This window comes from Hylobates moloch, unplaced genomic scaffold (assembly GCF_009828535.3).
Source record: "Hylobates moloch isolate HMO894 unplaced genomic scaffold, HMol_V3 SCAFFOLD_3, whole genome shotgun sequence".
Classification (NCBI taxonomy): Eukaryota; Metazoa; Chordata; class Mammalia; order Primates; family Hylobatidae; genus Hylobates; species Hylobates moloch.
This window is the reverse complement of record NW_026652278.1, coordinates 37,308,669-37,335,366: the sequence shown is the minus strand read 5'-3', so window position 1 is coordinate 37,335,366 and position 26,698 is coordinate 37,308,669. Positions and strand designations below refer to the sequence as shown.

The 26,698-nt window shown below is 48.3% G+C and overlaps 1 protein-coding gene across 1 annotated transcript in view; it reads right to left on the bottom strand.

The window, feature by feature from the left end:
- Positions 1-1,883: 1,883 nt before the first annotated feature.
- Positions 1,884-26,698, bottom strand: part of TLL2 (tolloid like 2) — a 150,853-nt gene continuing 126,038 nt past the window's right edge. Inside the window, exons 14-21 of the mRNA XM_032135543.2 lie at positions 24,323-24,448; positions 23,433-23,593; positions 21,973-22,153; positions 16,192-16,317; positions 13,922-14,049; positions 10,866-11,079; positions 7,343-7,593; positions 1,884-5,507 (exon numbers count right to left, since the gene is read on the bottom strand). Coding sequence (XP_031991434.1) covers positions 5,373-5,507; positions 7,343-7,593; positions 10,866-11,079; positions 13,922-14,049; positions 16,192-16,317; positions 21,973-22,153; positions 23,433-23,593; positions 24,323-24,448 — 1,322 coding nt within the window. The 3' untranslated portion in view covers positions 1,884-5,372. The remainder of the gene's footprint in view (positions 5,508-7,342; positions 7,594-10,865; positions 11,080-13,921; positions 14,050-16,191; positions 16,318-21,972; positions 22,154-23,432; positions 23,594-24,322; positions 24,449-26,698) is intronic.

The following is a 26,698-nucleotide window of genomic DNA, read 5'->3' as shown; positions in this document are numbered from 1 at the left end:
CTTAGTCCGTTTGGGACGCTAAAACAGAGCACCACAGACTGAGTGGCTTAAAAGCAACAGAAAGTTATTTATCACAGTTCTGGGGCTGGGAAGTCCAAGATCAAGGTGCCAGGAGATTCAGTGTCTGGTGAGGGCCTGCTTCCTGGTTCCTAGGCAGCTGTCCTCTGTCTGTGTCCTCACATGGAGGCTGAGGGATCTCTCTGGAGCCTCATAACCTAATTACATCCCAAAGCCCCCACCTCTCAATACTATTACATGGGTGGCTGGGATTTCAATATATGAATTTTGTGGGTATACAAACATTGTTGTGGTGGCCTTGTTCTAATTTTTAGAAATCTTTATCTAAAATATTAATAATAAGGTAGGGATAAAGTGAAATTTTAAAACAAACAGAAGAATTATAGTCATTTTCCTATCTACAAATGTCACACGTGAGAGTCATTACTGCTGCCCACCAATGTTGCTAGTTTGCCTTGTTCTTGTCATGAAGTTAAGGACATCCATGTGACTTGCTGTGATCAATGAAATGAGTAGAAATAATATATCATTTCCAGGCAGTTTTAAGAGCCAGTGTGTCATGTGCCACCCTTTCTTTCCCTGTATTATAAAACCCAGCAATGTTCTGATGCTGCTGCTTCATCAGTCTTGTCCTGACTGAGGATGACATGGAAGAGTTTCCAGATGACCAGAAATGAACGTGTAGTGTGGACAAGAAATAAATCTTATGTAAAGCCCCTGAGATTTGGGGGATAGTTGTTGCAGCATAAGCTAGCCTATGCTGACTGATATACCAGCATTCATACCCTTGCACCACTGGGACTCACTGTTAAGTACAGAAGATAAACCTTGCTGAAGATCTATAGCTTGCTTGCTTGCTTGCTTGCTTTTTCTTTCTTCCTTTCTCTTTCTTTCATTCTTTCTTCTTTCGTTGTCTCTTTCTCTTTCTTTTTCTTTCTATCATCTATCTACCTATCTATCTACCTATATCATCTATTTATCATCTACCAATCATCTATCTATCATCTCTATGTAATTGGTGACTGCAAATGGGCAGAAAAGTCATAAAATCTTGAGACTATGTATAGCACAGAACAACTGCATGTGTTAAAGGATTTTGCATTTGAGAGCAATCTGAGTGCTTCTAAAAACCCAGTTGTATAATTGCCCTTCTGTAATATAACCCACAAAACTCCAAACATACCCCAAAGCCTCTTCATCTAATCAACCTGAAGAGGGTGTCCTTTATCAGATGGAGTCCCTGTCTTTGTGTCAGAAATAACCCTGTATCAGTCAGGTTCCCTGCAGGAGACAAGTAATGTACACTCATTACTACATTCGAAAAGGGTTTATTAAAATGACTACCTATAAAGGTTTCCCTTGGGGGTTAGACAAGCAGGGTGTCATTACCACCCCTAAGCCTGAAGTGGCAAGTGGAAGGAGGAACTTCCAGGGCTCCCAATGGGGAGGGGAGTGTTCACCTACTGGGAGCCATGACCTTCAGTCTCGGGTGTCAGATGTAGTCCTCAGACACATGTCCAGATAGAGGAGGGTGGCGATGGGAGCTGAGGGGCAAATGGAAGATGTCTACCACATCTGGATGGTTTTGGCAGCAGTTATCTTCACAATTAGGTTGTAAGATTTTCAGCTTGTTTTGGTGTAAGAAAGGGAACAAATTTGAAAGCCATCTTTAGCTTTGCTCATGACTTTCTGGGTCCATTAGTGAACCCTGCTCTGGAGTACTTGGGTACTAACCAGAGAGTGGAAGGCTGTAGAGAAGGGCCCCCTTTTAGTACTCTCTCCCAAGCTCTTGTGATATTGGAGAAAACTACCACTAAAAGGACCCATCTGGTCTGAATTAGCAATACAAACGCAAGACACATCAATAAATCCACATTCTCTAATGAAACCATCCTTTCTAGGTAGAGACATATGTTAGGTCCTCTCCACTTTCTCTTTGAAACTGACATCATTTCAAGAAATGTAAAATTACACAAAATAAAAAATACCCATATGTTTACATATAATACTTAAAACAGTTTTCCTTTTTACAAAGAAAACTTTTAGGCATTTGGGATTACTGTTCAGAAGTTCGGTCCACAAAAGAAACTCTAAAAACATCTGCTAAAGCCAAGGGAACATTCGTTCACAAATGGAACGCTAACAATACCACTCTGAAAGCTATCAAAGGGACCCAATCAGTAGAAAATCTCAATGTGAATTTGCTAGTTAGCAGGATTTTACAAATTATTTAAATCAGCTGAGCAATTCGTGAGTGACATGAAACTTTACAGCAGGGGTGTCCCATCTTTTGGCTTCCCTGGGCCACACTGGAAGAAGAATTATCTTGGGCCACACATAAAATACACTAACGATAGCTGATGAGAAAAAAAAAAAAATCACAAAAAGAATCTTAGAATGTTTTTAAAAAAGTTTACGAATTTGTGTCGGGCCATATTCAAAGCCGTCCTGGGCCAAGGGTTGGACAAGCTTGCTTTAGAGAGAAACTGTAAAATAGAAAGAGAGAAGAAACTGTAACTTACAGGTAAATACCTCTAAATATTTACCTTAGAGGAAAATAAGAGGGAATAGTGGATCAATGAACAGCCTCTCTTTCTCTGTTTGAAGAAATTCCACTGGCTAAAGTTAATTCCAGATTTTTTCCTGCCCTGCAATCCAGGCTTAGCTTTTGCTAGACCAGGTTACACCAGAACGGAGCCAGGCTAAAAACCCAGACCCCAAATCCTTCATTAGCCTGTTGTCCTAAGACAATTCTCTGAACTAAAACTATTCTTGCAACTCACTGTCATCCCCAAAGTTTGGTACCCAATTAAAGCACAAAGCAGGCTGCAGTGATATCTTCTACCTCTGTTGTTTGCTTCTGGGGATGCTTGCAGGCAGATCACTGAGCAATTGGAAGCACCAAGGCAGAGGCCTGGGTCTTTCTGCTGAATGGACTCTCTCTAGTGAAGCCAGCCTCTAGTTTCTTTGCAAGAACTTGTGTCATGCCCAAGTCCCCACAAGTGTGGGCTTCCAGAGGAACGGCCCAGCTAGCCCCAGCTGAATCAGAGCTTCTCTTTTCTGCAGATACGTCACACAGAAGGCCTAAATAAAGGTTTTTCACAGGAGTCCCATTGTTGCAAATTGGCCATATGGTGACAATTGTTGAAGCTGTGTGTTTTTGAAAATGTTCATACTAAAGACATAAAAAGAAGTATCATTGTTTCACTGTCCGGCTGAGCAGCACCAACTCTGTTTCTGACTCCATCCCACTTTTCTATGAAATTTGTTAATTTTGCTTAGACTTCTAAAGGTTAAAACTGCAGAATTTTTATTTCCTTGGAGAAAGAACCATAATACCCATTTTAGGTATCCCAGTTCCAGTTTCAACTCTCATAGACAAGATGAGACCAAATAAAACCTCAGAAAGTACAAAAATCAGATAAATGGAATCTACCCTAACAGGCAGGTGGGATTGGAGCCATGAAGTCAGCTGCTCCATTTGCCGTATCAAAGCGCACGCTGGGCAGGGTCTGCCATATGCACAATATGACCGTGTAGGCTGAGCCTCAGTCCAGGGCCGAGAAAGGCCAAAACAGAGCTTGGTGAAAGGAGAGGCAGGAAATGGAGAGCCAGTCCTGCAGGGCCCACAGTAAAGCGAGGACCAGGGGTTGGCATTTTCCACACTGCATTGATTAAGGCTTTGACAGCTGATCTTTTACATACATACATACATACATATACACAGACATATATTATTAATAATACTTTAATTTTTTTCTGTTTTAAGGAAAAAATATTCCCATGCATTTCTCTGACCTTTCTTTGTATCATTCTAGTTTTTGCTCCCAGCAATCACTTTAATGAGACACAGTCCTCTGGTGCCATATTCTGATCTGTAAAAAATATAACCTTTCACCTTTTACAAATATTTTGTCTAAAATGATGCTGATTCATCTCAAAGGAATTCTGGAGCATGGGAGCTATCTTGGCTCTAACCAAAAACACTCATGTGCTGCCCTGCGTCCAACACCAACCAAACAGGACTTACAGTTATGTAAACATTATTTAAAAATTATTCCAACATAAATACTCTTTTAAAGCTAACATACCACAGCTTTTAGCTCATAATGCCCATAGATGCCTTAATGAAATGCCATTCAAAACTACCTCACTGTTTAAATTATACCTTGAGGTGCTAAAATTATGTAAACATCATCCTCTACACTTCTCTAGAACAAGTGCCAAGTGTTATGAATTCTGATTGCAAGTTGGTGATTGAATACTAGTCAATCGGAGCAAAGTTACCAACGCACTCTTTAACCTGATTGGCTACAGGAAGCTAGTCGCTGATGGACTTGTTCCACAAGGCGATGATTCTTACATAACTTATAATTAACCAGTCTTCAACAGTGTTCACCCCATAAGGGACCTGAATTGGTCCCTCATGTCTTTGCACATTTTGCAAATGCAGTTTGAATTGGATGTCAAGGAGTCCAGGTGTGCCACGGCAAGTGCATCCAAAGCTAAAAGAAGAAATGTTCTTCGAAGCCCTTGGAATTCCAAGCACAGGTGGAGTCTTCTCAAAGTCAATGAATGAAAAAATATCAGGACGAGCCACAATATTGTCTTCTCAGCAGACAGGACTCTCGCCAGCAAATGTTCTGCTGTATTCATAATGGATGCCTTAGCCCCCACTGCAATTAGGGAAGGGGGGAAACCAAAGGGACAAGGAGAGCGAATGACTCTGAGAAATGGCTTTGTGGTCTCCTAACTTCATGACAATGATTCTTATACTCGAAACTCCCTCTGTGCTCACTGCTCACTGTGATGCCTTTTTTAGTCCTGACATCCATCCATATTTTCAGGTTTCTTGGTTGACATGTCCCTGGCAGAGAGAAAGAAAATGATTCCAGCCAAAGCTGTGAGCCACACATTAGTCTCAGCTAAGGTTTCATCCCTTATGCCCAACATAGACAGAAGACAGCCTGGCACCTTTGCAAACAAGTCCAGATCAGAGGAACGGCCAACCCCAAGGCTGGCCTTTTGCCACATAGGAGCAAGGGTCAAGGAGAATAGGTATGAACAAGCATAGCTTGAATGGTCAGTGACTTCAATCCAAATCTTTAAGACTTTAACAGTTCATGAGTGATAACATTGCAGACAGAAGCAAAAGAACATTTTCTCTCCACCTTGTTAGCCAAACTTACATGACTTTCATTCAAATATATACCTCTAAGGCTGGATTCTGAGTTTTTGTTTGAGAAAAATACTGTACACTGTTTTAGGGCAGATTTTCAAGGTGCTATTGTTGTAAAAAACAAAACAAAACAAAACAAAACATTCTCAGTTTCTGTCTTTCAAGAACATCAGCACTATTTCTTCATGTGCAGGGCATCCTGGAACTTGGTGCTGGTGTATCGGGCATGAAAGCCTTTCTTGTTGATGGTGTCATCTGTGTGGAATCGAATCATCAGGGAATCGCCTGCAGAGTAGATTTCTTCTAATGGCTGAGGAAAGAAGAAAGGGAAATGAGAAGGACTTTAGCTGTGATTGGAGTTGAAAATGAGGAGGATGGGACAGGATCTTATGCAAGGACACAGGATGTGTCCCTGGTACCAGAGACTCTGAAGGGCATCCAAACAAGCTCCTTTTCAAAAGAAAACATTGCAAATTCTGCTCCAGGGAGCTTTGCAGGCCCTGCTCTTCCAAAGATGATCCTAGGTGCATAGCTCATATAGACTCTATTATTTATTAAGTACGCAGGTGGGTCAGGTGCTGCACTAGACAATTCCAGATCTTATGTGAACTTTACAGCAACCTTATAAGGCAGGTACTATCCCCATTTTTCACTTCAGGAAACTGAGACTCAAGTTCTCGCAGGTAGGCGGGACCCAAGCTTAGGTCCTTCTGACAGTAAAGGATGCACCATGAATCACCGAGCTCCAGGGTCATCATTGTGATGTGTCTCCCAGGAGACCTGAAACAAAGACCATGGTTCAGGCCTCTGCCCCGTCCAAGGACAAAAAAATGGGATGGAGCCACCACATTGGTCAGAAAGGTTTTGCCAGGTGGTCTGTGAATGGGAGCCACGTTCCAAGGCTGTTGCCTGCGAGGTTCTAGTGGAGCCAAAGTGGGCTTCCCCCACAGTTAACTGCTCAGGAACCTCCGAGGGGTCCCTTTCCACAGACCCCACAGTTTGAAAGATTTTATCAAAGGCAGTGTATTGGTTAAGTGCCACTTTGTCATTCTTCCTTTTTTAGAGGGTGAAAGAAGATGAAGGGAATTATTCAAAGAAATATAAATGCCAATTTGAGTTTCTGTTTAGTACAAGGAGCACTGGTGACTCAAAAATGATGTGATATAAGTCCAGCCAATAGCAAAGAAGCTTGAGCGACCAGGCCCGGAGGCAACAGAAAGGAGGGGGCTGGTGCCCAGTATGGGCAGTGTGCAGTGCGGTGCAGCCAGGGGAGTGACCGGGACACTGTACTGGCCAGCGCACAAACTCCCGCCAAGCCCCAACTATATGCCAAGCCCTATGTCGGGTGCTGGAGAAACAGCAAACACAGTAGGCCCACTAAAAAAGTCAATAATGAGAACATTGATAATGACCTTGAGCACAACTGCTGTGTGTATAGTAAGTGACTTGTAATTTTCATAGTCATTTGGTTTTGCTTGAGGAGAGAAATGTGAATATAAGAAATATATAAAAGCATAATTAAATATTTTTAAAGCCTGAAGGCCAAATAAAAATGGAGGAGAGCGGCTGTGCATGGTGGCTCACGCCTGTAGTCCCAGCACTTTGGGAGGCTGAGACAGGTGGATCAGGAGCTTGAGGTCAGGAGTTCAAGACCAGCCTGACCAACATGGTGAAACCCTGTCTCTACTGAAAATACAAAAATTAGGTGGGCGTGGTGGCACATGCCTGTTATCCCAGCTACTTGGGAGGCTGAGGCAGGAGAATTGCTTGAACTCAGGAGGCAGAGGTTGCAGTGAGCTGAGATCCAGCCTGGACAACAGAGCAAGACTCTGTCTCGGAAAAAAAAAAAAAAAAAAAAAGAGGGGAGAGGGAAAGCCTTTGCAAAAATAGGGGAAAGTCCCAAAAGGAAAAGTGCTCTTCCATGGCTGGCCTCAGTAAGGGGCCTTCAAGGACTGGTCCCTGGCTGCCTCCGAACCTCCTCCCTGACAGTTCTCCCGCTTCCCACTCCACTTCTGCAGAACGTGCCTCCTCGCCATTGCTCCTAAGTGGAGGAGGTGGCCAGGACTGAAACCTGGGTGTGTCTGACTCCACAACTCATGCTGTGAATCATCACACTGCCCCGGCCCCAGCGTCTCCGGGACTTACCCCAGAGCCACAGAAGCGGCCGAGCCTGGGCGCTGAGCTGTCGTAGCCGTCGTAGGCTTCCATGTAGTCGTAGCCGCAGTCGGCCTCCTCCTCAACCTCAAAGGTCCGGAATGTCAGCTCCACGCCGTAGCCATCCTCTGCCACGATCACCCAGTCACAGTGGGCCTGGCTCGGGTAGTTGTTGTCCCCAAACTGGGCATGGGAATAGAGCTCTTTGGTCTGCACTTCAGCCTTCAGCCTGCCCCCACACTCTGGAGCAGAGAGAAAGGAGATGTTCCCTCAGCACAAGACACCCTCGTGCCTCCCGCCTGCGTCTGCTCAGTTTTCTCTACAGAGCCTGGTGCGTGCCTGACAGGAGAGGCCAGGTAGTCTTGTCAGCCCATTTGATGGAGGAGTACACAGAGGCCCCTGGCTCCCAGGTCAGGGCTCCCTCGGGGGTGCAAAGTGGCCCTCACAAGCCAAGGTCTCCTGTTCCCAGCTTGAGAATACGTGAGCATGCCATTGAAAAGAGTTGGCTGCTTTTTGCTTTTTCCGGTTATGGAGACATGGAGCCAATGGATGGTTCTCCTGACTGGTCGCTGGGATGTGGGTGGATCTATTTGCCCTGGAAGTGTTGGATGCATCTAAGAAGGGCTCACACTCGCCCCACCGACTGACTGTAATTTGTCATTTCTGCCCATAGAGGGCGATAAAAGCACATAGGAACCGCGGGTAAGCTTTCAACCCTGGAAACTTCAGACCCTAATTAACTGGTTTTTGCATTTGAGGGCATTGACTATCGGCCAACTTTGAGGTCCCTGTGGGTGTCACAGGTGAGCTGCACCTCAGGCTCTGGGCTTGTATTCTGTAGCCTTTGTTTCTGGGTTTTTTTAATTATACAAGGACAGTAACTCTGGTTGGCCCTGGTCCTACATATAGTACCTTGTGTCTTGGACACTTAAGCCCACATAAAATAAAATGGATATTGGCCGGGCGCAGTGGCTCACGCCTGTAATCCCAACATTTTGGGAGGCCGAGACGGGTGGATCACTTGAGGTCAGGAGTTTGCGACCAGCCTGGCCAACATGGTGAAACCCCGTCTCTACTGAAAATACAAAATTAGCCAGGTGTGGTGGTGGGCGCCTGTAATCCTAGCTACTCAAGAGGCTGAGGCAGGAGAATCGCTTGAACCTGGGAGGTGGAGGTTGCAGTGAACTGACATTGTGCCACTGCACTCCAGCCTGGGCCACAGAGCAAAACTCCGTCTCAAAAAAAAAAAAAAAAGTAAATAAATAAATAAAATAGATAGATAAGACTGGTCTAGATTAGCAAGCACCAGAAATTCTTGCACGGCCCCTCCCCCATGTGCTCCATGCCCCGAGGGGCCCAGGCAAATGCTGTTGCAGATTCTGGGCCGCCTGGCTGCTAACACTCCTAGGCCCTGCTGGAGCTCCACGCCCTGCCTGGCCCCAGTCCTGTCTGACCATTCTGAGTCCTGTGTTAGCTCTGGCTTAGAATGTCTTACAGGTCTAACCCGTCTTTGGGAAATTTCAAATTCCTGAGAGCTGGGTGGTCATGAAATGAGCACAGAGCAGGGCGGGACACCTCCCCTCCATCCCATCGGACGCCCCCACTCTCCCCACCTGCCTGGGCCCCGTGAGGCGGACCCCTGGCCTACATCGATGACCCCCGTGCCTTCTGCTGCAGGTTCAGCCATGGGGAGCCCCAGTAGATCAGAGGGAGGGAGGAGAGAGAGGCCAGGGTATTTAGTCCCCTGATTGCCACAGCTTTTCTTCCACTTAGGTCACAGCTGCAGCCAGAGGGTCTCTGCATGCAGCCCTTTCTGTCTCCAGCTTCCGGGAACTGCTCCCCCATCTCATCCTCTGGGTCTGGAGTTGCAGTTCCTAGCTCTGGTGGCTTCACTGTCCTACGGTGTCCCATACTCTCCCACCCCTTTGTAACCTGTCTCTTTATTAACTTCTCCTCAAATAATGACTCTGAATGTGCCCCCATTTCCTGCCGGGGCCCTGAAGCACCTCTGTTCTTCCTGGTCTCTATCTGCAGGGACAAAAGGGCTTTTAAACTTCCCTGGGGGAAGCTAGAACTAGAAGCTAGAACTCCTCAGGGAGTTTGACAGGGTTCCACAAACCATGCAGTGTTTTCTGCTGTGCAAGGGGAGGCTGAACTGCCTCAGGATGCTGGTTGCCATTTTGTTTGACCTGGTTTATATTTTCTGGTACTGAAAAAAAATCTGGAGTTAGGGGCTGTTAAAAGGATCACAGGGTCCCATGATCGTGAGCTCAGACTCAGCATTACAGAAGCAGAGTGGGCTTTGGGTGGTCACCAGCTCTGACAAAGGACACAATTGTACATCAGGATCAAAGGGTCAGATTTGCTTCCGTGGGCACTAGTCCCAGGTGGTAACATTTTAATGGCTAAAGAGCAGAGCCGGATTTCTTCCTGACATTCTTCTACTTAACGAAGTAGATAATATAAGTTATAAGCGCGTACATTTCCTACCAAAGGACCTAATAGTGCTATTTACATTTTGAGTGGAAGAAAAAATCATGGGGAACAGAAACATTTTTCACTTTCCAGAAGTGGTCCTTACAGGGATAAAAGGGCTGTTTTCACCACTCAGTTACCCAACTTCTGGACTTCATAGACCAGCAAAATACCTGGGCCAGAGTGCAGTGGCGTGATCAGAGCTCACTGAAGCTTTGAACTCCTGGGCCCCAGTGATTCTTCTGCTTCAGCCTCCCGGGTAGCTGGGACTACCACACCTCGCTATGTTTTCTAGTTTTATTTTGTAGAGATGGCGGGGAGGGGGTGTGTGACCATCTTGCCCTGGCAGGTCTTGAACTCCTGGGCTCAAGCAATCCTCCCCACTCAGCCTCCCAAAGTTCTGGGATTACAGGTGTGAGCCACCGTGCCCAGCCAAAGTATATTTTTAAAAGAGAGGAAGAAAGGAAGGAAAGAAGGAGGCAGGAAAAAATGGGGCACTAACAAAGGGTTGTCCATTTCAAATTGTGTCAATTAAGGACATTGAAAGAAGATGGCCCTTTTCCCTATGGTTGCTGATGCTTCATTTTATTTTTTTATTTTTTTAGAGACAAAGTCTCACTCTATCGTCCAGGTTGGAGTGCAATGACACAATCTTGGCTCACTGCAATCTCTGCCTCCAGGTTCAAGCAATTCTCCTGCCTCAGCCTCCTGAATAGCTGGAATTACAGGCACCAACCACCATGCCCAGCTAATTTTATACTTTTAGTATAGACGGGGTTTCACCGTGTTGCCCAGGCTGGTCTCGAACTCCTGACCTCAGATGATCCGCCTGCCTCAGCCTCCCAAAGTGCTGGGATTACAGGCATGAGCCACTGTGCCCAGCTTGATGCTTCATTTTAATAGGACATTTTATCACGCACCTTCCTCCCCTCGCCCTCCCCCAGTCAGAATAAAAGGCAGTCCTTGTCCTGCCTTCACCATCTCTCTGTCTCCTGTCCAAGTGCTCATCAACTGGAAGCCAGTGTCCCACCCCAGGTACCTGTGCTGTGCACTGCCTGGAAGCCTGTCCTCTGCACTGAGGCATCCGAATAAAACCTGAGAAACATACTGCTGCCGGAAGCCACCGTGGGGTCTGGTTTCTTGCTGCCACAGAAACGGCCCAGGATGGGGGCCAGGCTGTCGGGCCCGTCGTACATTTCCAGGTGGTCATAGGCACATTCCTGGTGCTGCTCGATCTCAAACTCATTAAAGGTCTGGGGACAGAAGAGCAGAAAGTAAGGCAAGGGCCTGACGTTCAGCGCGGTGGGGGCCTCCTTTCCAGTTCTGGGAGAGGAAGGGGCGAGGCAGTGCAGGGAGACGTCCAGCTGGCTGTGTAGGGGGTGTGTGGCCATGATGATGCCTGGGGACATCTGTGGAGAGGGTCTCAACCTCCGCCTTGCTTTTGGTCCAGCAAGTGGGCCCTATGTAGTTACGTGAGATATTGCTACAATGACCACACTGCAGATGAGAGAGCAGGGGTTCAGAGATTAAATGCTTGACATTTTGACAGCCATTAAGCGACAGAACCAGGCTTTACACAGCCCAAATCTGTCTTCCTTCCATCCCATCACACAGCTTCTCTCTCACTTACGGCTAAGAGCCAGCAAGGGCTGAGTGCCCACTCTGTCGGCAGCTGTTTTAAATGCTTTACAAGTATTGCCTCATTTAATCTTTACACTCCTGTGATGTGTCTAATCCCCGCTTTACAGGTGAGGAAAATGAGGCTCATCGCTGTCAGATGACTTGCCCAAGGTCACATACTGAGAGTTGGGCCATGATCTGGTGCTCTGGCATCAGAGACCCTGCTGTTGACCTGTGCACTCCGCTGCACGATCCTTCAGTACAAATGACGCTAGTGAGGTTGTATGAGGTGCATGCTGCTCCAGGCAGCACCCTCATGGTGGCTGACACTCACTGAGTGTTTATTCCATGCCAAGCATTTATGGGCATTTTCTCACTTACTTCTGGTGACGCTGTGAAGGAAGAGCTATTGTTATTTCCAACATACAGCAGGGGAAAATGAGTCTTAGAGAAGCTGGCTGGCCTGCCCAAGCTCACACGGCTGAAGACAGATGAAGCTGAACTTGACCCTAGCCAGCCTTCTCCAGCCCCCACTGCTTTCAATCACCAGGTTATGTTGCCTCACTTCTCCCTGATCCCCCTAAGCACTGTCCCCTAATGCTGGCCAGGGGAGCCCCACCATTCCAGGCATTTCAGCCCTGAATGCAGGTGCTGGGTAGATGGCCGACTGATGGCAGCCCCAGCGTCAAGGGAGATGGGATAAGGTGAGCGGGGACGGTGTTAGATGAAGACTTGGACCAAATGACAGAACAGGGAGACAGGACATTAGTTGGCCGGCGGGGGCGGGGGGGGGGTGGATTCAATTCAAAAGAACGGTACTGGCCTGGCAGCGCTGAGACGGAGGTTGGGAGGGGGAAACGGGACCAGCATGGCAATGCAGGCTTTCAGAAGAATGACTCCCACACACTAACGCACTTGGGCAAAGCTCTCCCGCCTGTGAGATAGGGAGCGCTGGGGCCAAGGTGGTGGGTAGAGACACGGGACAGGGGAGCAGTGGCACCAGGACGGCCATGCAGTGGAAGGGAGCCTTAGGCTCAGCAGGCAGGGAGCTCCCAGGAGGTCCATGGGCGCCCTGTCGCCATCCCCATGCAGTGAACACCACCAGCTTCCTTGAGAAGTATTCAACTCACATTTTATGGTAGCGAAAAGAGCGCAATCAGTATATCCACCATCCGTTTCCCATATGAGCCTCGGGCAAACGCTTCCCGTTGTGCGTTTGCGTGCTCCCAACGCCAGAGGGAGCCTCCCCCGAGGTCCTCGGGGCTTTATGTTGCCATTGCGAACATTTCCCAGCAGATGGCGGTCTTGGAGAAGCAATGCCTGTCCCTAAGGCGCTCTCCAGTTCATCCTCACCCAGATTCAAGGCTGGCCCGGGACACCCGCTCTTAGCAGAGCAGCAGTTTCCCCACGGGCAGCCCAGCATGTGAACTGCCCGCTGGGAGCACCCTGTGGTCAGAGGCCCTGTCTTCACCCCTCGACACCCTGGGGGCCCATTCGCCTCTTCTGCTCCTCACTCATGGCTCTCACCAATAAACATCCTGCAAGTCCCTGCGCCATAGTCCATTGATCATGGACTTCTCCCTCTCTGTTCTCTTCCATTCTCCCTGAGTTATCGTCCACAGTTCATAGGGTCAATCCTACTTACCTCTACAGTCAGAAAAACCCATTTAAAAAATGTCCGTCTGCCTGAAGTACAATACATTCTCCAGCTGGCAAAAGGGTTTCTTTATTTTCCAAAGTGTGGGAGTCCCTGGGGGTTGAGAAATGAGACTCCTAGGAGATTCAACTCTCCTTTGAAATAACTGTGCAAACCACACATCATATACGTGAAAAAGACTTTAAATAAAGGCTTGGGGAAAAAATTTTAATTCAAGAGGGAATTTGCATAAAGAACTTAGTCTCCTATTACTAATGGAAAAAAAAAGTAAGTTGTAGAAAAATTACGAATGGGATTTTATTAGAGGAATTTGAGTAACAAAAACATATATATTTCCCTGTGCACTGACAGTCATGATTGTGCACAGAAAATTTCTGGAAGGATCCATGTGTTTAGAGTGGTCATTTCTAGAGTGGAAATGGGGGCTCTGGGGTCTTTTGATTTCTATTTCCAACCTCCTGTACTGATTCATCTTGTTTTTAATTGTGAGACTGTATTGTCTTGTAAAAAATTAAAACTAGAAACAAGTGAATCTCAAACAGCACTGCAGATGTGGGTGATGGATGCCGCCTCTTGCTGGTCCCACTGTGCCCAGGTGTGACCTATAGAGCTTTTGTGCGTTGTCTCTTTTAATCTGCACAACAGCCCGATGAAGCAGGCTTCATTAGTACCCATGTTTTCCAGATAATGAAACTAAGGCCTGGAAATGTTGAGTAACCTCCAAGTTACAGAGCTGGGAAGTGGAAGAGCAGACACTCAAACGCACATCTGCCTGATACTCAAGTCCACATTCTCAGTAAACTACAAAAATGACTCACGAGTTTCACTCTGTGGCCTGCAGTCGAAGAGATGTTCCAAGTGCACTCCCTCCGACTGGGGTATTTGTCAGGCCAGTTGGGGCTCGTCAGGGTCCCCTCTGCACTGCTGATCTTGTGTGCACAGCCAGCTGGGGGTGGCAGGGGGACACATACAGAGAGAGAAGTCATTCACTGTGGGCAGCACAAGAGGGATTCTAGGGGGGTCTCCTCCCCTCTCTCCTAATTGTCTCAGGGTCTTTATCAAATGTGGGGGTGGGGTATCCTGAATCAGGCGTCTCCTGGCTCAGGGATGTGCTGGTTTACTTGCACTGGCTTTTCTGCCTTCCTGGCTGTGGCTCGGGAGCCAGGCTATCTTTCTATTCCTATCCACATCGCAATTATCCTTGCAAATACGTTAAAAGCACTGGCAGTGGGGTCAGGTGGGCCTTGGCCCATGTCCTGGTTCTACCACCTACAATCTGTGGGACTTGAGGCTCTTATGTTAGCTTCGGTGTCCTTATTTGTAAAAGGGTGCCACTCTAGTCAGGGTGATATGTGATCGAATGAGATAATGCATGGGAAAGGCTTAGGGCATGCCAGCCCATGGTAAGTGCTCAGGGCATCTTGGCTAACAGAGGTCTCCTTCATCATCCATCCATAAGCTTCTTTTAGTTTTTCAAAGTGGCTTTATTTGGAGTCTACCAAGTTTGTCCTGGTTACAGTGCTATTTCTCAAGAGTGGTCCCACAACTTGTTCAATGCCTGGCATCTTGGCCAATAGCTGGCATTTCTCTTCTTCTGTGTTGGGCACTGTGGTCAGCATTTTCCATGCATCCTCTCCTTTAGTCCTTCTCACTTCCCAAATAAGAAAATAGGTTTGGAGAGGGTCAGTGCCTTGCTGATAGGGGGCAGAGCTGGGACTCGAACCTGGCCTGCCTGGCTTTGAGGCCAGTGCTACCACTGCTTAGAAAGCACGGTGGACTGTATCACAAACACGGAGTCTCCACACTGAAGAAGCTGGAGAGATAGGTGAGGAGGGCCGGGAGGAGGAAGGGGAAGAAGCAGCTTCGAGGACATTCCAAAGAGATTTGCCTCTGCTCAGTGCTACATCTGCTCTGCAGCCACACAGGGAACAGGTGCTCAAAGGGGCAGTGGCTCGGCTCCTGGGACATTTGCTCAGCTCCTGAGATGTTTGCTCTGACACCCCCTGCCCTTGGGGTCAACTCACATGAACGCTGCCACTATTCAGGGGTGGGACCTTGGGAGAGTTGACATGACTCTTGTCCTCTCCCACGCTGCAGGAGGCAAGCCTGGCTCGGGCCCATCTCACAGGGGCTTGACTGTTCCTTCCCAGCTTGGTTCTTCCAGCAGCCTCCCACCCAGCCCCTCTGCCACCTGTGACCATGCCCTAGGGCTGGGCTTGGAGTGTGGCCACCTCCTCCTGAAGATGTGCCAGCGCCTCCTTTAACATTCTAGGCAGATCCTGACCAGACTCTGCGGCACCCAGCCAAATCTCCTAACTCCAGACTGTTTATTCCAGAGATCAGGGCGTGTGTCTTCCACATCTTCCTCCACCCTTGACTTCCTTTGCAGGGTTCCATGGCTGGAGCCAAGGCCTGGAAGCCTGTGTGTTTGTCATCAATGTTCAAACTCCCTTCACTGGGCAGGGTAAGAACAGAAGGAAGGCTTTTTCCAGAATGACTGGACAGTAAAAGCCACCTGGCCCTGAAGAATTCCCTACAGTGAATGGAGAAAGGAGCAAAGCTTTCCCCAAATCCTATTTTCCAATGGGACCTGCATATGGTAATTAATATATGACAAAGACATAAATGGCTGATCTTTATTGACATTTGAGGACATATTATGTGTCAGAGAGTCTGAAATACTTTCTAGGCATTCTTTTAATCCTCACAAAAACTTTAAGAAGGAGGTACGTTTAGACCCTTTTAACCAAAGAAAAAACTGAGGCTCAGAGAGGTTAAATAGCTTGCCCAAGGTCACACAGCTAGGGAACGGCAGAGCCAGGATTTAGACCTAGGTAGTTGGATTCCAGAGCCTGAAAGCTTAATCACTTACAAAAATAACAGCCTAGAGTGCCTGAGGCCCCCAGGTGCCTCCTGAAGGAGCGAGATGCCCTGGGGAAAACTCTCCCGCAAGGACGCAGTTGCTGGGCCTCAGCTCAGAAGGTGGAAGAGCTCCTCGCCGCACCCCCTTACTCGTGCACATGCACACAGGGGCATGGGGTGCGGCGAAGGGCAGCCTGCCCCCCAACCACTGGAGGTCCAGCCTCACCCTCTTTGCAGTCATGCCCGTTATCGTGGAGCCGGTAGCCATTTCTGCACCTGCACAGGTAGCTCCCGAAGGTGTTGACGCACTCATGCTGACACCCGCCGTTGTCCTTGGCACACTCGTCCTTATCTGGGGAGATCAATGAACTCTTCTAAGAGGAACCGCCAACTTGCGAAAGTCCCTCAGGGCTCAGAATCCCACTTAAAAGCGGTCTCCTCTGGGAAGCCTCTCTGATTGCTCCCCTTCCCCCTCTGATTGTTCCCTCACTGGGGGAGTGAAGCGGGAAGCACCTTCACCTCAGGTTTCTTGGGTATGTACTTGTTTAATTTCCAAGCACTTGGCCCTGGTATGTGTTGAATTCTCCAAATACTTTATGTATGTTCTCTGCCCCTGCTCCCTGCTCAAAACAAGGAGCTCCTCAAAGGACAGGCTAGTATTAATCACAATAGTAACAATAATAACAGTAATTCCCACTTACTGAGTGTTTGCTATGGAACAGGCACAGCCCCAAGCATTCTATGCATTATCTAAGTTAATTCTCATCCAACCTTAGGAGGGAGCTGTCTATCTGCCAGTCTCTACAAGTAAGGAAACTGGCCAGGCATAGTGGCTCATGCCTGTAATCCCAGCACTTTGGGAGGCCGAGGCGGGTGGATCACCTGAGGTCGGGAGTTCGAGACCAGCCTGGCCAACATGGAGAAACCTTGTCTCTACTAAAAATATAAAAATTAGCTGGGCGTAGTGGTGCCTGCCTGTAATCCCAGCTACTCAGGAGGCTGAGGCAGGAGAATTGCTTGAACCCGGGAGGCAGAGGTTGCGGTGAGCGGAGATCGCGCCAGTGCACTCCAGCCTGGGCAACAAGAGCGAAACTCCATCTCAAAAACAAAACAAAACAAAAACAAGTAAGGAAACTGACACTGAGAATGGCTAATGTGATCAAGGTCACTCAGTGAGCAAGCATCCTCTGTGGCCTGGGCTCAAGTGCCGCGACTCCACTCCGCCCTCTGCACGTGGAGCAGCTGAATGTTGGGGACACACAGCAGAGGGCCAGCCCTACCGCACCACTTCCAGCCCTTGTGGCCATGGGCAGTTCCTGCCCTCTGTGCCTCAGTTGCCTCGCTTGTAAAATGGAGACAATAATGGTATCCTCATTTCACAGGTTGTTGGGAGGGGTAAATTAATTAGAGCAGCATCCAGCCCACAGTGTTAGCTGTGTAATTATTATGTGAGAACTCAAGTGCTGGCCCTTGTTAAACTTGTGGTCCTTGTATGCAGCCCTATTCTAAGCCAACTTGTTCCTGCATTTACCAAAGATCAGCCTCCCTCCCCTGCTTCCCTGCCGTCACCAGAATGACTTTAGGGGTCAGCCCTGTCTTTCTCCCCTCTCTACATCCTCTTGTTGACCATGGTTAATGTCTCCTTGAACACTGTATTTCACCCGCTTATGTTATCCGGACAACTAAGAGCCCTTTAAGACCCTTTGCTTTGGGAGGCCGAGGCAGGCGGATCACGAGATCAGGAGATTGAGACCATCCTAGCTAACACGGTGAAACTCTGTCTCACTAAAAATACAAAAAGTAATAATAATTAGCCAGGCGTGGTGGTGGGCACCTGTAGTCCCAGCTACTCGGGAGGCTGAGGCAGGAGAATGGCATGAACCCAGGAGGCGGAGCTTGCAGTGAGCGGAGATTGCACCACTGCACTCCAGCCTGGGCGACAGAGCGAGACTCCGTCTCAAAAAAAAAAAAAAAGAAAGAAAAAATGCAGAAGAGAGGCCAGGTGCGGTGGCTCACGTCTGTAATCCCAGCACTTTGGGAGGCCGAGGTGGGTGGATCACCTGAGGTCCAGAGTTCGAGACCAGCCTGACCAACATAAAGATACCCCGTCTCTACTAAAAATACAAAATTAGCTGGGCGTGGTGGCACATGCTTGTAATCCCAGCTACTCAGGAGGCTGAGGCAGGAGAATCACTTGAAGCCAGGAGGCGGAGGTTGTGGTGAGCAGAGATTGCACCATTGCACTCCAGCCTGGACAACAGGAGTGACACTCTGTCTCAAAAAAAAAAAAAAGAATGCAAAAGAGATGAAGCCACCCAACACCCAGCACTGACCCACCTCTCTCCCTTCCTTCCTCTGAGTCCTTCTGCAGATGATTCACAGGTCCTCACTCCTGCCCTGACCCTCTCCCCTGTGCTCTGGTTTCCTATTGCAAATGTGGAGCTGCCCTGCCTGTGAGGCTCTGCTACATCCTCCTCTGAGGTGGCTCCTGCCCACCCTGCTGGCCTGCTCCTCCAGCCACCTGGCCCTCCCAGCTTCACACTGCCTGGCGTGGCTTGGTCAGGTGACAAGTTTAGGCTTCCCCTGCTCAGGAACCTGCAAACAGTCCCCCTTCCTGTTTCATCAGGTCTCTACTCTTCAGCCCAGCGTTTAAGGTCCCTCATGACCTGGCCTTCTCCAGCTTGGCCCATCTCATGCCCTTGGCTTCCCAGCATGGATCAGGGCTCCATGCAGGCCCATCTCATCTCTGTCTCTGTGCTCTGTTGAGACCTTAACCTGTGCTCACACTGCCTCCCCTACTGGGGACCCGATTACTTTCTCTCTAATCATCCTATCTCCACCTCCATGTCTTCCATCCCTTAAAACCTGGCTTAGACCACCCCAAATCCTGCAAAAAGTCTTCACCCGCTGCTCCAGGCAACCATGGGCTTCTCTTCTTCAAAGACGGGGTTTCTGCATGTTGGTCAGGCTGGTCTCGAACTCCAGACCTCAGGTGATCCACCTACCTCGGCCTCCCAAAGTCCTGGGATTACAGACGTGAGCCACCGCGCCTGGCCTCTCTTTTGCATTCTATCTTTTTTAGCCCTTGTTGCACCAGCCAACCCCACAGTGCTCCAGGCTGGGACTTAGCAGGGTGTGTATCCCTGGCCTCCCTAGCTGGCATGTAAGCTTGTCCGGGGTTGGGGTCACTTTCCTGGCAACAGCTCTGAGCCTAGTAGTGTACTGTGCCCACAGCAGACACTCAAAACAAAAAAAAAACATGACTTGCTCAATGACAGACTGCCAAAAAAAAACCCCATGAAGATGGAACTCTGGGTATCTATAAAACCAACAAATAATTGGGTCGTTTCTATGCCAAGCATTAAGACTATAAAGATAACCAAAGTACAGTTCCTGCTTATAAACAGCTCACACTCTAATATGACGTGACATGCAGGACCTGCTACACAATTTGCAAGGCTCAGCGCAAGATTTGAACTTTGTTCAAACACTATGATGAATTTTTTTCTTTTCTTTTTTTTTTTTTGAGATGGCATCTTGCTCTGTCACCCAGGCTGGAGTGCAGTGGTGCAATCTCGGCTCACTGCAACCTCCACCTCCCTGGTTCAAGCGATTCTCCTGCCTTAGCCTCCTGAGTAGCTGGGACTACAGGCACGCGCCACTGCGCCCAGCTTATTTTTTGCATTTTTAGTAGAGATGGGGTTTCACCATGTTGGGCAGGATGGTCTCGATCTCTTGACCTCATGATCCACCCGCCTCGGCCTCCCAAAGTGCTGGAATTACAGGCGTGAGCCACCATGCCCGGCCATGAATTTCAAGATGATGACAACAGAACCTTAAACTAGTGTGGGGCTTCTGAGAACAGGCTCAGTGCTATTGCACAGGCCACAGGTCCGTGGAGCTGGCCCTAGTGATAAGAGCCCTTATGGAAGGGAAGGAGAGAGTGCTATGGGAATACTGGTGAAAGAATAATCAATGTGCTAAGAGGGTGCTATGGTTTGAATGGGTCCCCCAAAGTTCATGTGTTATAAACTTAATCCCCAATGCAACAGTGTTGAGAGATGAGGCCCTTAAATGTGATTAGGTCATGAGAGCTCATTATTGCAGGAGTGGGGTCCTGATAAAGGATGAGTTTGACCCCCTTGCCGCTCTTTCTCACCCATGTGGTGCCTTTCACCTTGTTATGACACAGCAAGAAGGCATTTGCCAGATGTTCCCCCTTGATTTTGGACTTCCCAGCCTCCAGACTCATGAGCCAAATACATTTCTGTTCACTATAAATTACCTAGTCTGTGGTACTCTGTGATAGCAGCACAAAATGGACTAAGATAGAGGAATAAGACGAAGCCAGAGAATGTTACAGATAGTGACACTGTGGTCTTCAGGTTGAAGTAGGAGTTTCCTAAGTAGGGAAGGAAGAAGGATATTCCAGGGAGAGGGAATGCCACAGGCAGGGGCTATGAAGACAGAATGGGATGGGGGTTTAGGAGTAGAAGGTGATGGCGTGGGTGAACAGTGGGGGGATTATTTGTGATCAGAGCACGGGGCATCTGCAGAGGGAATGTGGCTGGCAGGACAGGTGAGCCAAGGCAGTGTCCAGCACCAGATGCCATGCTAAGGAGAACGGGCTTTTTCTACAGCTGCTGTACTGGCCCTGAGGGTTCATGGCCTTCAGTTTGAGAAGTAGGGTCCAATGTACTGCTGTAGTGGGTTTAGTAGTGTCTTCCCAAAATTCCTGTTCATATGTGATATGGTTTGGCTGTGTCCCTACCGAAATCTCATCTTGAATTATAGCTCCCATAATTCCCACGTGTTATGGGAGGAACCCGGTAGGAGAGAATTGAATCATGGAGGCGGTTTCCCCCATACTGTTCTTGTGGTGGTGAATAAGTCTCACAAGATCTGATTATTTTATAGGGGGTTTCCCCCTTCACTTGGCTCTCGTTCTCTATTGTCTGCAGCCAAGTAAGATATGCCTTTGCCTTCTGCCATGATTGTGACGCTTCCCCAGCCATGTGAAACTGTGAGTCCATTAAACGTCTTTTTCTTTTCTTTTTTTGCCCCAAGATGGAGTCTTGCTCTGTTACCCAGGCTGGAGTGCCATGGAGCGATCTTGGCTCACTGCAACCTCCACCTCCTGTGTTCAAGTGATTCTCCTGCCTCAGCCTCCCGAGTAGCTGGGATTACAGGCACACATCACCATGCCCAGCTAATTTTTTTTTTTTTGTATTTTTAGTAGAGATGGGGTTTCACCATGTTGGCCAGGCTGGTCTAGAACTCCTGACCTAGTGATCTGCCTGCCTCGGCCTCCCAAAGTGCTGGGATTACAGGCGTGAGCCACCACGCCCGGCCTAAACCTCTTTTTCTTTATCAATTACTCAGTCTCAGGTATGTTGTGAAAACAGACTAATACAATGTGGAACCTTAGAATGTGATCTTACTTGGAAATAGGGTCCTGCAGAAGTATTAGTTAAGAATCTTGAGATGAAATCATCTTGGGTTTAGGATCAACCCTAAATCCAATGACTGGAGTCCTTCTAGGAAAAGGAGGGAACACAGAGACCCAGAGAAGAAGGAAGGGCATGTGAAGATGGAGACAGAGATCAGGATGATGTAGCTACAAGGCAAGGAATGCCGAGGACTGCTGGGAGCCACCACAGACTAGGAAGAGGCAGGGAGGGATTCTGCCCTAGAACCTTCCCAGGCAGCATGGCCCTGCGAACACCTGGATTTTGGAATTCTGGCCCCCAGAACTGTAAGAATAAGATTCTGTTGTGTTAAACCAACCAGTTTGTGGTAATTTGTTATGGCAGCCCTAGGAAACCAACACAGCCACCAACAGATATATAAAAACCCTGGATCCGGCACGCCCCCTGCAAGGCAGCCATACCTGGAGGGATGCAGGAGCACGCAGAGAGAGAGAGGAGGGGGCCAGGGACCCCAGAGCCTGGAGTCTGCAAAGCCGCCTCACTCGCACTGCATCAGCCTCACCTCCGAACCCGCATACCTGAGAAGAAGTGGGCCCTGAAGCCGCGCTTGGAGACAGTGTTGTCGGACTTGAACTCCACGCGCATGTTGTTGCTCTGCGAGGTGATGACCTCGGGCGTCTCAGAGCCGCAGAACTTGCCGTGCAGCTTGGCTTCGGGGGACAGGCCGCTGCGCACCTCTACAAAGTCATACTTACAGACCTGCAAGGGAGCACGATGGGGAGCTACCCAGAGTCCCTGTCCCCACCCCAGACCGCCAGCACACTGCTGCACCTGCTTCCTGAGTGCCTCACCCTGCCATGTGTGTGTGCGGGGGGGTCCCTTGACTCTTGCTATGCCGGTTATTTGAATGAGCTCCAGAGGGCACAGGAGGACCCCTGGCTCTCCCACTGAGGCTCTGTGGGGGTGCCATCACCTGGCACAAGAGCACAGGGCTCCCAAACCTGCATCCCCATAATTGTAGCCTTGCTTTAATTTATTTTATATATCGGGCTTCCACATGAAATTTTACTTGAAGAAAGGGCCCCACTGCTAGAAGGAGAAGGAAAAGAAGGAGAAGAGGAGGAGGAAGGAAAAGCAAGAGGAAGAGGAGGAGGAAAAACCTGCAAACCACCGACAGAATCTGACTCCATTTTCAGGCAGGGAAACAAGCTCAGAGGAGGAAAGACATTTGTCTGAAGTCACATAGCTCAGCAGTGGTGGAATTCATGTTCCCTGCTGTGGCAATGATTTTTCTTAAAAAGAACTTCACTGCTAAGGGGTCTTATCAATTGCTTTCAAGGATTATTTTTTTCTGCACAATATTCACTTTGGGGTCACACCCTCATGGGCACCATGGCCTCCATGTATTGGGGTCATCAGCACTGAGGTCTCCTTCCAGTACCCCAAAGGCCTGATCAGGTGAACGCTACACCAGTACTATTCTCAGGGTGAGACCCCCAGCTCAGCTGGGGTGGGGAGGGAGTCTCAGGAATGGCTTGTGTGTCCCAGGGTGTCCCTCCAGCCAAGGTGCAGACGTAAGCATGCCTGACTAGCACTCCAGCTATAGGGCGCTGCCTGGACCTCAACTAACTTGATCATCCATGATCACTGCCCGAAAGAGGAAACGGGCTGTCTGTAGCTTCCTTGTCCTTAGCTGATCCTCACCCCCTTTATTCGTCTCAGCTGCACACCAGCTCCCCAGATTCACAGCCCAGTCCTGACACCTCCCATCCCCAATATCTGCCTCCTCCACTCTTGCCCTGATTCTCCTTGGATGTATCAGCGACAAGAGGGCTGGAGGTGCTCTATCTGCAGAGGGCGTGTGGCTGAAACTGCTGGAGAAAACATTCCCCCAGATTCTGCTAGCGCAGGTCCTAAAACTGTCCAACGCTTCAATTCCAACACAAGCCATCTCCCTGCCCTCCCAGCCCCTCACTGGTTTCCAGCTCCGAGTCACCCCTCAATACAGTCCCCAATCAATTAGAGCATGGAAACATACGTCATTGCCTTCCAGTTCAAACACTTCAAACTGAAGGGAGATCCGGTACTGAGCGGGGGCCACCACCTGCCAGACACAGTTTTTGTTTGTGGGATACTCCTTCGGCCACCCAGGGCTGGTGATGGTTCCATTCAGCTTGGTAATGAAACCGCCACAGGCCACTGCACAGGGGAAACAGAAACAGGATTCATCTGGCTTTGGCTCCAGGTGACTGTGATTTCCCACCAGGAGCAATAGAGCCCTGCTGTTCTGTAATAATAATTTTAAAATGTTAGACAATCTGAACTGATTAATTCGGTATCCTTTGTTCAAAACTAATGGTTTCAACTGAATATCTGAAGGAACAAAATTGGGGATAAATCTTTACTGCTTTTAAGAACAATGAATGCATTTGTGCTTTCCTCTCACCCAGTGGCAGAGCTGGGGGGGCCAAAGGAAAATTAGAAATGTTTGCAGCAAGCTACTCACCATACCAAGCTTGCATGAACAAGCAGATTCATGCACGTGGACAAGGAAGACGGAACACAAGCCAGGTAGAAATAGGATGGATGAACAGTGCTATCGGTTGAGTCACTGGAGTGCTCATGGTTTTTCTTTGCTTTTGTTTCCTACTTTAATAATCATGTCAATTTCACACAATCATAGAAGAAAATAAACCATGGCCTTGATTTCAGTCTCTAGGGCAGAGTCTACGTAATTTGGGCAGTTTTCTGACATTTGTGATAGCTGTCAGGCTGTTTCTCCTTCTAGGAAGTAGGTGGGTCTTCCACCATGTCTGCCCATTGCCCATCGTTCCTACACAGCCAGCTGGTTGCCCCATCTCTGCCCCACTTCCCCAAAGACTTGTCCCATATCCCCTCTCATTCCAGCTTGGCAGGTCCCACACCAACCTTCACACATCTTCTTATCGGCGGCCAGCTCGTAGCCAGGGTCACAGGCACACTTGTAGCTGCCCAGCGTGTTCACGCAGCGATGCTCGCACCCGCCGTGATCTGGCCAGGAACACTCATCCACCTCTAGTGGGGAAGGAAGGTAACCCCGGTTACATTGTCATGAAGCCTCCTGGCTGTTCCCAACCCTTCCACATCCCAGTGTCACCAGCAAGTGTCCTCTAAGAGACAGGAGCCACTCCTGGTGACCACCTCCCAAAGAGTGCCATGTCCACCTCTGAAAACCAGGCAGCAGCTACAGTGAAGGCAGGACACTGACAACACGAGCAGGAACACCTTGTTAGCTGGGGTGGGCTCTGCCAAGGGAAGGCCAGGCCTGGAGAAGTGAATTCTTTAAGGTGTTCGGTCATTGGCCATTTGAGACTTCAAAAAATCTCACAACATTCCATACCAAAGACTTATCCATTTTAAAGCCATGGAATTGAGGACTTCCCTTGCCCCCATAAATATGCAACTTCTCAGAGATATTAAATAAAGGGTGAAGACAAAGAACACGTTGCTAAATGAAAATGTGTCAGTATTCTCTAGGCATTAGAGACAAAATCTGTTATTTAGGAGTTTTAGAAATACTCTTAAGAGAGGTATGCACAGGGAGATATTCAAGGTTACAGAAAACACGGGCTCTTAGGTTAGCCAATGCTCCCAGGAAAACCTGCAGGAAGAGGCCATAATGAGGCTGAATTAGCAGGGGTGTTGGATGGGATTCAGCACCAAGTGCCTAGTGATGCATTTGGGGCGACTAAGTAACAGCACATAGCATGCCATCGGTGCTGTTCAGAGGGAGAACCTGGAAGTCATTAGAGACGCTCCCCAGACACATTAACCCATGTGCCACTGAAAAAAAGAAAAACCAAAACAAATATTAGAAATAAAAGGAAAAATATGATTACCTGTTGCCAGCTATGCTAGCCCTGAAAGAGCATGTGGGATGTGGCCTAGCAGACCTAGAGAGGAGTCTAGTGAAGGGATAACTAAACACTGAGACATCTTTTTCAAAAAATTTGAACCTAGGAAGAAGAAAGGATATGGGGAGAAGCGGGAAGGAGAGTTCTGGTCCACAGCACCACGGAAGATAGGAACACAGTAAGTAAAAAGTTGTTGGCCGGGCACGGTGGCTCACTCCTGTAATCACAGCATTTTGGGAGGCCGAGGCAGGTGGATCACAAGGTCACAAGTTCGAGACCAGCCTGGGCAACATGGTGAAACCCCATCTCTACTAAAAATACAAAATTAGCCGGGAGTGGTGGTGCATGCCTGTAATCCCAGCTACTCGGGAGGCTGAGGCAGGAGAATCGCTTGAATCCAGGAGGCGGAGGTTGCAGTGAGCTGAGATCGCGCCACTGCACTCCAGCCTGGGCGACGGAGCAAGACTCTGTCTCAACAACAACAAAAAAAGTTGTTCACCAGATCTTGAAACAATTCTTTACACATAAACTAAAAGAAATTAAGAACATCTATGAGTTGGTAAAGACCTGAAAAGTTACCCAGTCATGCCCTCTCAGGCAGGAATCCTTTCAATAACGTTCTGGAGAGATGGCTCTTCAGACCCTGCTTGAAAACTCCCAGAGACAGGACTCTCACTGCTTTTCAAAGGTATTTATTGGGTCAAAAGTCTGACTCCTTACAACTTCCAATCCACTGGTCCTCAGAAAACACAAACCCTCCAATCATCCAGCTTCCCTCTACCCTGCCCTTTTCCAACTCAAATATACCCCTTTCCTTCCAGTCGTCCTTGTCTGTGATGCACAGACTCCTCATTAACCTGGTTGCACTTTACTGGGTAAAGGAGGGTTTGTAAATATCCCATCGTTTCACATAGTGGACAGTGAACTTAGGTAACTCTAATGGTGATGTACTCTTGGGCTCAATAAAAACTTACATAAATTAATTGCTTATTACGGGAGATTGGGTTTAGAGAGACAATCCAGGCAGGGAGCTGAAGTTGCCCATCGCCTCAAATAAATGTAAGTAATAAGTATGCTAAAATAGTAACAAGTGTGCAGTTACTTTTTTATCACCTTACCATATTGAAAGTATTTTCTTAGACATTTGCTAAAAAGTATAGAAAGAAGAAAATAGTTGATAAAAAGTAGTGGAAAGAGTCCAGGCTTTAAAGTGAGTCAGACCTGGGGTGGATCCTCCAGTGGATCTTCCTCCAATAAATTGGGTGACTGCTTGTGATTTAGCCTCACTGAGCCTCCCTCCTGCTTTAAAGTGAGAATGATAATATTTACTTTCAGGGTTGTGACGACTGAAAACGATGCATGTGAAGTACCCGGCATACAGACCATCGACACACAGAAGCCATCATAATAA